Source organism: Aulonocara stuartgranti, assembly GCF_965226115.1.
Source record: "Aulonocara stuartgranti genome assembly, chromosome: 3".
Lineage (NCBI taxonomy): Eukaryota > Metazoa > Chordata > Actinopteri > Cichliformes > Cichlidae > Aulonocara > Aulonocara stuartgranti.
This window is the reverse complement of record NC_138941.1, coordinates 76,244,855-76,258,220: the sequence shown is the minus strand read 5'-3', so window position 1 is coordinate 76,258,220 and position 13,366 is coordinate 76,244,855. Positions and strand designations below refer to the sequence as shown.

Sequence of the window (13,366 nt, the reverse complement as noted above, 5' to 3'; positions counted from 1 at the left end):
CTCCTCCGTACCGACATCCTCCGTGCGCTGGAAAACCTTCAGCTTTTCCCGTGCGCTCCCGCATAGATCAGCTGTATTCCTGGCGCGCCGCGGCCCAACCACGCTCGTCGGTAGGATAGTGCTGATCATCTCCGCCGTAATGCCTTTGGGCTTTCTTGTGGCCACCGGTCCCACCGTGTATCCGCGTCTTCTTAGATCCGCCGCAGCTTCCTCCGCGTTATTGTATAGGACCATTCCCGAGTCAAAATGAACCCGCATTTTAGCAAGCGGGGTCTGGAACCGGATGGCGTTTTCTTTAAGTACTTTTTTAACCGGGCCATACTCTTTTCTCTGCATTTGTATTTTTTCGGCATAGTCGTGATCAAACAAAATCCGTTTCTCCTTTATATATACAGGCTTCTTCCATGCAGCGCGTAGGATGTGTTCTTTAATATTGAACTTTAAGAAGCGCACCACCGTTGATCAAGGGGGCGCCCCCGGCGGCGGCTGCACTCCCAGCGCCCGGTGAGCTCTCTCTATCCCTAGGTTCTTCTCGCTGCCCAAGTCCACACCGTCCCCCAACTCCGATATCATCATGCTTTCCACATACCTTAGCATGGAGGTGCCTTCTATGTTCTCAGGGATGCCATATATCCGTATGTTATTATGGCGTGAGCGCCCCTCCAAATTCGTAACCTTCTCTTGGAGCTGCCTCTGGTTATCCAGCAGCTGAACAATGGCATCCCTCAGTCCAATGTCCCATTTCTCCTTCCCTACCATGTTTCTTACCATTTCTTCCAGACGTTTCCTCACCTCCTCGATCCTGCTTGTGGCAGTGGTAACCTGTTGATTTATCTTGTGTGTTAACTCGCTCAGTTGGGCTTTCATGTCCTCTTTCAAACTTGTTCTCACAAGCGATAGCTCCTTCTTCATCTCTGCCTTAAGGTCTTGCATGCCCTCCACCAGTACTTCACTCACCACCTGTCTGAGGGGGCCTAGCGCTGATGTTGTGGCCTCCGCCGCCATCTTCTCGCCCTCTTGCTCAGAGCGTGTTTCATATGTCTTACTCTCAAGTCGCGTTTCTAAGCTTCGGCCTGGGGCTCGTCCCTTCTTATTTTTATCTTCCACTCATTATTCTTGAGGGGAAAGTCGCTTTTAATGAATTATATTCTTGAATTGCAGATTATTTTAGCTATCGATGCAGGAGCTCCTGTTTATGCTGCTACTCTCGCCACCATGACACCGGAAGTCCCCTCGTTAGAATTATTTGATACTATGTCTTGCACTATCCTACCACTGTATATTACTGTAAGCAATAAGCAACCAGCAGAACTCCCATCCAAACGCAGTGCACATTATAGCTGGGGACTTCAACCATGCTGATTTAAGGTCAGTATTCCCCAGATTTGAACAGCATATTAAATGTGCAACGAGGGGGAAAACACATTGGATAAAGCCTACAGCAACATCCAAAAAGGCTACAGAGCAACCCCTCTACCACATCTAGGTTTGTCAGACCACATGTCCATGCTGTTGATCCCTGCATACACTCCCATTAGGAGAAGAGCCCCCCCAGTCACAAAAACTGTGAAAACCTGGCCAGAAGGTGCATCACATCAGCTGCAGGACTGTTTTGAAAACACGGACTGGAGCGTGTTCGAACATCAGGACCTTGAAGAGCACACAACATCAGTGCTCTCATATATTAACTTCTGTGTCAACAGTGTCACTGTGGACAAACGTCTCCGGGTGTATTCCAACCAGAAACCCTGGATGACTAAAGAGGTCCAGGTCCTGCTGAAGCAACGTGACGCCGCTTTTAGATCCGGTGATGGTATGCAGTACAGTGCAGCCAGATCTCAGTTGAAAAGAGGCATCAGAGAGGCCAAGGCAGCGTACAAGAGAAGGATCGAAGACCACTTCACCACCAACAACTCACGACAGGTATGGCAGGGAGTTCAGCACTTAACCAACTACAAAGCTGGCAATACCACGTTGACTGAGGGTAACGCGGAGCTTGCAGAGGAGCTGAAGCACTTCTTCGCACGCTTTGAGGTGAAGGGACCAGAGGCAGCAGCAGCAAAAACATCGGACAGCAGCAGCCCAAGCCTCATAGTGCAGGAATATGAGGTGAGGCGCACACTGAGGGGAGTGAACCCCAGGAAGGCCACCGGACCAGATGGGGTAACCGCAAAGGTCCTAAAAGAGTGTGCAGACCAGCTGGCTGGGGTCTTCACTAAGATCTTCAACACTTCACTGTCCCAGTCCTGCATCCCGCCGTGCCTAAAGTCAGCCACAATTGTCCCACTGCCAAAGCGTACTAACATTAGCAGCCTCAACGACTACCGACCAGTTGCTCTAACACCTGTTATAATGAAGTGCTTTGAGAAACTGGTCCGACGTCACATCATGTCCTGCCTGCCACCCACACTCGACTGAAGAAGGAGCTGCTGACCGTCTTCTACCGCTGCTCCATTGAAAGTGTGCTGACATATTGCATCGGTGTGTGGTTCTCCAGCTGCACCACAGCACACAGAAAGGCACTCCAGAGGGTCATCAACATGGCCCAAAAAATCATTGGACATCCTCTTCCCTCCCTGAAGGACCTGTACAGCACTCGCTGTCTCAAGAGGGCACGCAGCATCCTACGGGACTGCACACACCCAGGACACCGGGTGTTTAAGCTGCTGCCGTCTGGCAGGAGGTTCAGGCTGCTGAGGTCCCGAACAAATAGACTCAAGGACAGCTTTTACAACAGGGCAATAGCCCTGATCAATGTAAATAGCTGACCTCCCTGGACTTTTTAGGGGGAGGTAACAATGTTTAAAACGATAACAATAATATTTATATTTATAACAAGGTGCAATAATAATTAATGTGCAATAATAACAGTGTGCAATACAAATACACTTATTCTTCTTTTTTATACTAAGTTAATATACTGTGTTGTGTTGTTTGTTACGTTGTGATGTGTCATATCGTGTCGTGTTGTGTTATATGTAGTGCCGACGTAGGACAGTTTTTCCAATTTCATTGTACTACTGTACTATGTATGACTGTGCAATGACAATAAAGAGTTATCTTATCTTATCTTATCTTATAGTACTATTCTTATTGTATATATTGTATATCTTATTTATCTGTTTCTCTGTCTCTCCTGCTGCTTTGAGCATGTACATGACAAAAGAATTTCCCTCAGGATAAATAAAGTTATTCTTATTCTTAAATAGATTTAAATGGTTTTATAAAAAACGCCTGAGGCCTTGGCTGCATTTTTAGGTCAATAGTACCATATACCTTTGTTGTTTGCAAAACTCGTGCATAATTTTTTGAAATATACCATTTCTATTTGTATTTCAAGTTATGAAAATGATTTAAACATGTTTGTGCGTTTTACAGTAAAAATAAATTTACGTTTAAAAAAATAAATAAATATAAGTCTACTCGGATTTTGAATTTTTTTGTCTGAATTTACGTAAACTGTGCTAATATAGTATACTAAAATGAAAAAAATAACTCAAATTTCAGATATTTGAGGTTGTGATGAAAAAAAATTGATACCAAACAAGGCAAGAAAAACATATTTTAAATGTGAAATATAGAGGTAAAATCAAAAGTAGTCAAAAACGGCCAATTATACCCTGGACCCCAGAGGGTTAAATAAGTGAAAATAAAATGTTCATTTCTAATAGAGCTTGGAAAGAAAAGCATCTGGACTTCTTTAAGTTGCTTGAAGACGTTTCACCGCTCATCCGAGAAGCTTCTTCAGTTCTAAGGTTTAATGGTGGTGAGTCCCAGATTTAAGCCCTAATGAAGTGCCCCTAAAGAGGGACATGTAAGTGAGTAAGTAAACTTTATTTATATAGCACCTTTCACAGACATATGTCACAAAGTGCTGTACAAGGTAAAAACATAATACAGTCATAAAATACACCATGAAAACCCTGGTCTAATTAAAAGCTTTTTGAAATAAAAATGTCTTTAGCTGCTAAAGGACCCCCTACTAGTTGTTTAGAGTGGCCAGTAGAGGTCAACCCACCCAGTGTTGCCAACTTAGCAACTTTGTCGCTATATTTAGCGAGTTTTCAGACCCTCTTAGCGACTTTTTTTCTAAAAAGCGACTAGCGACAAATCTGGCGACTTTTCATGGTGTTATTGGAGACTTATTTATGACGACTTTTTGACGTGAAAGCGGGTATCGCTTTTACTCTCAACAAGCAGCGGGTGCTGCCGTGGGCACCTCGCCCGTTCCAAAGCACGGGCGGAGGATAGTCCTCCCCCAGCTTCTATCAGGGCATAAGATGTTCACACCTATGCGTCCAAAGTGCCAAAGAATCGCGCATGAGCGAAGTCGCTGCTCCCGCACTGACTGTAACGCAGTCAGTTCTTCTTTAACTGTTATGCTGTTTTGTGTATCACAAGGTTTAAAACTACTTATAAACACACACACACACACACACACACAAAGTAACTCCACCAGAGTGCCTATTTTGGGTCACTTTTGCCGGTCCAAGCCCAGATAAAGGAGCAGGGTTGGAATTGTGACATTAAAAAAACCAATAATTGCTAAAATAAATTTAATTTGTAGTTCTAAATAAATTCTAAATGCATGTAGGACGTTTTTTACTCCACGTTCCTCTGACAATCCCTGTTACCTTCAACCTTGTGAAGTCAATACAAGAGTCTGCACTATCCTCGGTGTCTTTATTGTCTCCCTTCTGAACATTCATCCAGCCGACACTCCGGGGGGTGGTAGCTGCAAATCTGAACTAGCACCTTACAGTCCTCCCAGTCCAAGCTATCTACCCAACACTTATACTGACTGCTAAGTACAATTTTACATTGACACAGAGATCATACAAATCCACTATTCTTAAAATCAAAAATTCTTAAATTCACAGATCTGGTTCATTTTCTCACTGCACAAATTATGTATAAAGCAATAAATAACCTGCTTCCTGACAATATTCTAAAACTGTTTTCTAAAAGGGAACGGGGATACAATTTGAGGTGGGAATTAAATTTTAAACATCCTTGTATCCGTACAACATTAAAAAGTTTTTGCATTTCTGTGTGTGGAGTGAAGCTGTGGAACAGACTAAGTAAAGATATGAAGCAATGTCCAAGCATGGCGCAGTTTAAAAAGTGGTTTAAGGATATGGTTTTTACAGGGTGCAGGGAGGAGGTAGAGATTTTATAGGGTGTTTTTGTCCAATTGTTTCATGTGTGCGGGTGCACGGGTATGTTGGTATGGGTATATATATATCTGTAGGTTGTGTATCCTTTGAGGTGTTACTGGGGTTATTGAAACACTAACACTAATGCGGTTATGGTGTTAATGTCCTTTTAACGCGATTAACGCTGCCAGTACTACTTTAAATCCATCACAGTATGGCAAACTAACCTGTCTATCCTGCACTAACCTGCAGAGGATTTTCATGCAGCCTGTTTTATTTTGTGTTGTAAACTAGTGCTGGTACAAAGGGTCCAGGCGTACCAAGTTTAATTTTTATTACCAACTAGTCATGACAGCAAGCTCTTCAGCAGTGTCTATCTTCCTGTGAGACATAACCCATTATGTACTGGGATGACGTCACCAGCAAACATAAAGGAGCAATCCGACTCCAAAACTGACTTATAGCAATGAGCTGTGTTCAGGATCAGCATGTTAAACATATTGCAGAATATTACACAACCTTTAAATGATGCAGTTAGTCTAGTTTAGTTTGTTTTCAGCACGTTTCACAATATTTCTAGCCTCAAATCAGTTTGATGTGTAAAGGCACGCAGTGACGCGAAATAACTCCCCACAAATGTGTTAAACCAAAAGTAATGAGCCTTTTCTGAACATGTAAGAAGTAGAAATTAAGGATACTTGTTTAAAAATGAACAGAGTAAAAATAAATATTAAAGTGAAGATGCCTGAAAATTCTTAAGTACTTCCCACCTCTGGCCACTGTGTACCTAATAAAGTGTCAGCCATGTTAAATATGTGTTTCCCATGTTTATGTCCACAGTCACAACGACAATCAGTGGCACTGACAGAAAGATGAACAGGTTTACATAGGTTGAAAACGTGTTGTCTGAGAAAGAAACAAGGCTGTGAATTATTTCTGTCTGTGTGTGACAAAGAGGCAGACAGGAGCAGCTAACATTTGGAAATGGCAGCTTAAATACTTAAAACTCCCATTCTGTTGTTTGATAACATTAACAGAAAAATATGGTGAAACGTCTTCAAGAAACTCAAAGAAGTCCAGACGCTTTTCTTTCCAAGCTCCTCAGTGTGACATGGAAACTTTCAGGTTCCTGTTGTCATGGCTGGATGTCAACATTTCCTCAGCTGCAGTTAAAAGTTTACGGTTTACGTCACCTGGCCTGGAGGGCGACAGGTCAAGTGTCCAGTAGTAATGCAAATCTCCACTGCCCTGATAAACCATTGTCTCAGCAGTTTCTCCTTTTCCTGCAGCTATCATCCCAGTGGATGTCGGAATTATTGAAATTCCAAGTTTTATCATCATATCTCTTCCCAATAGATTTACAGGACATGTGGAGCGCATCACAACTGAGCCCTGAGCTGTCTCATCTGTATTTGGATCACTGATCCACACTGGCTTAGAAATTCTATGTTGATTTAATTGACCGTTGGTAGATTTTACATAAATTGTGCCACTTGAGGGGTGTACTTTGGGCACGTGATCTTTCAAGACTGTTTTATCTGCTCCTGAGTCACAGAGAAAGTGGACAGCTTTGCCCTGTACTATCAAAGTGTGGACTGGTTTTGTTTCCTTTCCTGATAAGTTTAACAATACTTCAGTTGAATCTATAGTTTGAGGGATGGGCTGTTGTTGGCTTTGGCAATCTAAAAGATTATCTAAACATGTCTGGGTGTTGGCAGTGTCAGCAAGTGCTAGTCATTTGTTGTATGAGGGGTTCAGGGCGATCATATTCACCATGCTCTTCTTTAATCCTATTGTCCTCCTCTCTCTTTCTCTCTGCTTCCCGCTCCTTTGCCTCTGTCTCTCCGTCCTCTCTCTCTCTAACCTCTCTCTCCCGTTTCACTCTCTCTCTCTGCCTGCACTCAGTGAGCTACAAGTTTCATAATCTTGCTTCAATGCTGCCACCTGCAATGCTGCTCTCTTCACTCTCCCTGCTTCTTTGCATTTTTGAGCTTGTTCTAGCCATAACTTTGCAGCTGCCACCTGTAACTCTTTTCGTTCTCTGTCTTTTCCCTTTGCACATGCTGCACTTACTGTCAACTTATCCACTAACATTTTGCATTTCCCCTCAACAAGTTTCCCTTCAAATTCATATTTTTTACGCCAACATTCTAAATACTTTGTGTTGCCGGGGGTGAAGTTCTGCATAAACTTAACGTCCCCTTCTGAGGCAGTCTTACTTGCTTGATTACCCATTGCAATGACAACAATTAGTGCTACAGACTACGTGTCTGTTTCTGCACTCACTCACATGAACACACAGACACACATATATATACACAGCAGTGCACTTCTACTTCACTTTTTGTCGTTGTCAGCCACACGGCGCCTCCAACACCGGGCTACGAAGGCCACACGATCCTTGATCGTGGCGTTCCTTGAAAGACTTCTAGTTGTCCTTGACGGCGGCTTTCCTAGAAAGACTCAGTAGTACCCAACTACTTTTCGTATACGGAACACGGTTTACAGGGCCATCCCCTTTGTACTTGCATGAAGTCATTCCCGTGTGAGTCCTGCCTCGAATTCGTGAATCTGTGCCCGTCGAGGGGAAGGCAGACGCTATGCAGCCGGTCCAGCAACAAATCTCGCGTCCCGGGTCTCTTAACAGGTACCTAAGGTCCTGGCTGAAGTCAGACTTCGGCCCGTCGTTTTCCTCCTCGACGAACTAAGATCCCGAATCCGGCTCGAAGGACCAGTTAATGTCAGAGTTTTACCCCTGATACTGCTGGATAAACAGAAGGTCACTCAGGGATGAGGCCACACAGAGCTCAAGTTTTCACTTGCGAGAGGGAAGCAGTTGTCTCCAACCCACTTCAACTTGCTTTCCCCCCTGCAGGTTGTTTTTATTGGTTACACACATGAATATTCATAAAGCTTGTTGCTGTATTACCTATAAGAAATTACTATAACTGGTTACAAAGTGTGATTGTGCTGTGCAAGCGTGATTGTGCTGTGCAAGGATGATTATACATTGTGTGTGGTTATATGATGGGAGTACAGCTCTCCCAGATTGTTGTTGGTAGAATCTGTTCTTCTCAAGGCTGCTTGTTCCCCTTATCAATGTCATGCACATATTCATATGCGTAGGTTACCTAGATAGCAAACAGAAGCATTCTAGCATTATAATTGGCAACACATACATTAAACCTAACAGTTGGTCTGTTCCTTTATCAGTGTCTAACAGTATGTGTATGAGAGCCTTGTAATGTCCATGTGTGCATGCTGACTGTGCTGGTCTGACCCCCCTCCTCCTTTCAGGGTGGAGCCTGCTGGAGTCCGATGGTTGAGACCAGGTCTGAGGAAGTGTAAGTGTGTTTTTAATGTGATTCATGAAAACAAAGCAGCACACATTCACATCTCTGATGTCAGGAGTCATCATCAAAGTGTCAATCAATGAACAGATGATGGATCAATAACTGCAGCTGGATTGTGTTTGTTCTCTCCATCAGATTCCTGCCAACTCACAATCGACACAAACACAGTACACACGAACCTCAAACTGTCTGACAACAACAGGAAGGTGACACGTGTGGAGGAGGTTCAGTCATATCCTGATCATCCAGATAGATTTGATGTTCGTCAGCTGCTGTGTAGAAATGGTCTGACTGGTCGCTGTTACTGGGAGGTCGAGTGGAGCGGATATGTTTATATATCAGTGAGTTACAGAAGAATCAGAAGGAAAGGACGCAACGATGGCTGTTGGTTTGGACACAATAATCAGTCCTGGAGTCTGAACTGCTCTTATGATGATCCTCATTCAATCTGGCATAATAACAGACAAACACGGATCTCCTCCTCCTCCTCTGTCTCTAACAGAGCAGCAGTGTATGTGGACTTTCCTGCTGGCACTCTGTCCTTCTACAGAGTCTCCTCTGACACTCTGATCCACCTCCACACCTTCAACACCACATTCACTGAACCTCTTTATCCTGGGTTTTGGGTGGGTACTAAGTCCTCAGTGAGTCTGTGCTGTGTAAAGAGTGTCCTACTGTTAGAGAAACACTGACTGTTGAACAGATAGTTCAGTCTGTACATGTCTGTCTCTTTCACTCAGAAACATGTTTTCAGATTCATGGATTCAGTCAGTTAATGTTTTAAACTGTTCTAAATGATTCCTTATAAATCTCCAAAAGTTGATTCTGTTCATCTGGACGTAGCGTTTTGTGGGAGAAACGTTTCATCACTCATCCAAGTGACTTCTTCAGTCTTCAGTCTCGACTGAAGACTCCTCCTTTCCTCTCACCGCTGTCTCTCGTCCTGTCCGCCCGCAGCAGACACTCATGTCCGGAGTTTGCGGTGTTAGCCAGGACTCCATTAGCATCATAATGCTACACTGTGGTAGCGCAGCGCTAATAGCTGATCCCTCAAGTAAACAAGCGACCCATGCCCCACACAGTTAAGGTCTTGTTTCAGAAAAAGCATTTCGCCGTTTGCTTGTTTGATCATGCTTTAAACACATCAAAACGCATAGTGGGTAACAAACACTGGTACCGAATAGGCTATCACTTAGCAGCAAGGTGAATCGGTGATGCATTAGCGTGGTCTGCACTTCCTCTTCTTTGATTGGGTGAAATGAGTTGAAAGTAATTGGATGAGGGAACCATGTGGAGTGCCCTGCATAATTTCAATAAAACACGAGGGGGGGCGGGCAAGATGGCGGACTGAGCAGTCGCATCTGTCTGAACTCCTCACTAAAGTCCCGATGTTTTAATCTTGAAGTTATAAAATCCACTCCTTTGAGCTATATTGACGACGTTTCAGCCCGAACATGAAGAAAACCAACAACACGAAACCTCCGGCAGTGAAAAACCTCCCTTTTACAACCCAGAGAAACAGCGAGCATGACTACCAAGCTCCGATGGAAACGGCTAATTCTAGCAGCAACAAGAGGGACAGACTGTTAACAACCCCTGATAATACTCCTGAGAAACCACATATGGAGAAAAAAGCAAAAGGTACGGCTAGTGATAATGACTCCAACACATCCACTGACACTATACTGAAAGCTATTGAGAGTCTTGGAAAACGTGTTGATGACCGCATGGACGAAGTTAGCAAACAAATTCAACAAAATAGCGCCATGCTGGCATCCATCGCTAAATCGGTGCAGTCTAATTCAGAGGAGCTGCAAGAATGCAAAAAGAAAATAAAACACCTGGAAAAAGAGATGGAATCAATCAAAAAAGATAATGACGATATTAAGGATCGTGTATTGAGCCAGGAAAGATACAAAAGAAGATGGTGTCTTCGTATCAAAGGGAAAAAGGAGAAAACAAATGAAAATATCAGAGAAGAAGTGGTGGAACTTCTAGGAAGGATTGCTCCGGAAGTAAAAGATGAAGATGGAAGAAGCAGTTGATGTTGTCCACAGAGTGGGAAGAGCGGTGGAGAATAAGCATCGACAAATCATTATTCTGTTTGTGAGACGTGCCGTGAGAGATGACATCTGGAGGCGAACAAAGGCTTCTCCCGTATGCAAAGAAGAAGGCATCCGCTTTGCTGAAGACCTGACCCCAGAGGACTGGAGATCCAGACAAGCGTTGTGGCCAAAAATCGACCAGGCTCAGAAGGAAGGCAAGGCTGCAGGCTTCAGGGGCCCTTTTGGTTTCATAGAAGGCAAACGTATCAGGGTAGAGACTCCAGGTACGGGCTGACATCTGACTACGAAAGGAATATACAGTGGAACATTTCGGATGATGGGACTTTTATCTCAAGATTTTCCTACTCCATCTCCTAAACTTCCTCTTTAAAGCTGTTCATGTGTTCCGTGTTCCAACTAAAAACTAATATTTCTTTTTTTTCCTTTAACACAAGGGGACTTAAAGACACAATTAAGCGCAAAGCTGTTTTTCCGTTTTGCAAGGGGCAACAGGCAAATTTTTTTTTCTCCAGGAAACTCATTCTGAGGATTCTGATGTGAAATTTTGGTCACAATGGGGAGATAAAACATTTTTTAGTAATGGTACAAACAGGTCGGCTGGGGTTGCTATTTGTTTCAACAGATGTCCTGGTAGGTTTTTGTGCAACATGGCAGACAAAAATGGACATTGGGTTGCCTGTGTGTAAAATACTGATAATACTCTGATTATTTTGGTTAATGTTTATGGATACAACAATGATCAAGAGAATAAGAACCTGCTGCATCAAATTTCTACAGTTATAAAGGAACTTTATACCAAATTCCCTACTGATTATATACAGCGGGGAAAATAAGTATTTGACACATCAGCATTTTTATCAGTAAGGGGATTTCCAAGTGGACCATTGACACAACATTTCCACCAGATGTTGCCATCAAGCCAAATATTGACGTCATACAAACAAATCAGAACATATAAGTATACAAGTTAAACCACAATAAATAAAGTGAAATGACACAGGGAATAAGTATTGAATACATGGAGATAACAAGGGGCAAAATGACATAGAAAGCCAGGAGATCACCTGAAATCTGTCAGTATTGATAGAGAAATCCTGTCCCCTATCAGTACTAATTGATATCAGCTGCTTTAGTCCTAATTGATGGCCTATAAAGGCTCCTCATTACCCAGAAGGCACACAGGAAAGACTTCATGATGGGTAAAAGCAAAGAACTCTCTCAAGATCTTCGTAATCTTATCGTTGAAAAGCATTTTGATGGGAATGGTTATAGGTGCATTTCCAGAATGCTGAATGTTCCTGTGAGCACTGTGGGGGCCATTATCCGGAAATGGAAAGTGCATCAGTTCACCATAAACCTGCCACGATCAGGTGCTCCACGCAAGATCCCTGTCCGAGGAGTCCAAAGAATAATCAGGAGGGTTCTCCAAGAGCCAAGAACCACTCGGACAGAACTTCAGGAAGACCTTGCATCAGCAGGTACTGTTGTTTCAAAGAAAACTATAAGCAATGCACTGAACCGCCATGGCATCCATGCACGCTCACCACGCAAGACTCCATTGCTGAACAAAAAGCATGTCAAGGCTCGGTTAAAATTTGCGCAACAGCATTTGGAGAAGCCTGTGGATTATTGGACGACTATAGTATGGTCAGATGAAAGCAAAATTGAACTTTTTGGCAGTCATTCTACACACCATGTTTGGAGAAGAAATGGCACTGCTCACCACCCCAAGAACACCATACCAACAGTCAAGTTTGGGGGTGGAAGCATCATGGTTTGGGGCTGCTTTTCAGCAAGGGGTACTGGCAGACTTCATATTATTGAAGGCAGGATGAATGGAGAGATGTACCGGGACATTCTGGATAAAAATCTGCTGCCATCTACCAGGAAGCTAAAAATGAAAAGAGGGTGGACATTTCAGCAAGACAATGATCCCAAACACAAGGCCAAGGAAACAATGAAGTGGTTTCAAAGAAAGAAAATCAAGTTGCTTGAATGGCCCAGTCAATCACCTGACCTAAATCCCATAGAAAATCTATGGAGAGAACTGAAGATTAAAGTTCATAAAAGAGGCCCAAGGAACCTTCAAGATTTAAAGACCGTTTGTGTGGAAGAATGGGCCAGAATCACTCCTGAGCAATGCAGACGACTGGTCTATCCATACAAGAGGCGTCTAGAAGCTGTAATCACCAACAAAGGCTTTTCTACAAAGTATTGAATAAAGTGTGTTCAATACTTATTCCCTGTGTCATTTCACTTTATTTATTATGGTTTAACTTGTATACTTATATGTTCTGATTTGATTGTATGACTTCAATATTTGGCTTGATGGCAACATCTGGTGGAAATGTTGTGTCAATAGTCCACTTGGAAATCCCCTTACTGATAAAAATGCTGATGTGTCAAATACTTATTTTCCCCGCTGTAGTAGTTGGAGGTGATTTCAATGTGACTCCTGATGAATGGTTGGATAGATGGCCTTCAAAATTTTCAAGAGAACATAAAAACCCAATATTTGAAAAATTCGCTAATGATACTAAATTAATAGATGTATGGAGAGTGTTAAACGAAGATGTAAAACAATTCACTGGCACCAACCTAATGGTCAAAGCAGGTCACGTATTGATTATTGGTTGGTATCCAACTCAATTTTACAAAATGTTAAGGAAACAGTCATCTCTAACAGTCCCTTAAGTGACCATTGCGCCATTATTCTGAGACTACAAAGCAAAGACCAAAACAACACATTTAAGGATTATTGGAAATTTAATTGTCAGATGCTGAGAAATGA

General features: G+C 42.9%; 1 protein-coding gene across 2 annotated transcripts in view; it reads left to right on the top strand.

The window, feature by feature from the left end:
* Nucleotides 1-11,570, top strand: part of LOC309703472 (protein NLRC3-like) — a 59,854-nt gene extending 48,284 nt beyond the window's left edge. For both annotated transcript variants that reach the window (XM_082528319.1, XM_082528318.1), the window contains 2 exons: nt 8,454-8,500; nt 8,645-11,570. In XM_082528319.1, the coding sequence (XP_082384445.1) occupies nt 8,454-8,500; nt 8,645-9,201 (604 nt within the window). In that variant the 3' untranslated portion in view covers nt 9,202-11,570. The remainder of the gene's footprint in view (nt 1-8,453; nt 8,501-8,644) is intronic.
* The last annotated feature ends 1,796 nt before the right edge of the window (nt 11,571-13,366 follow it).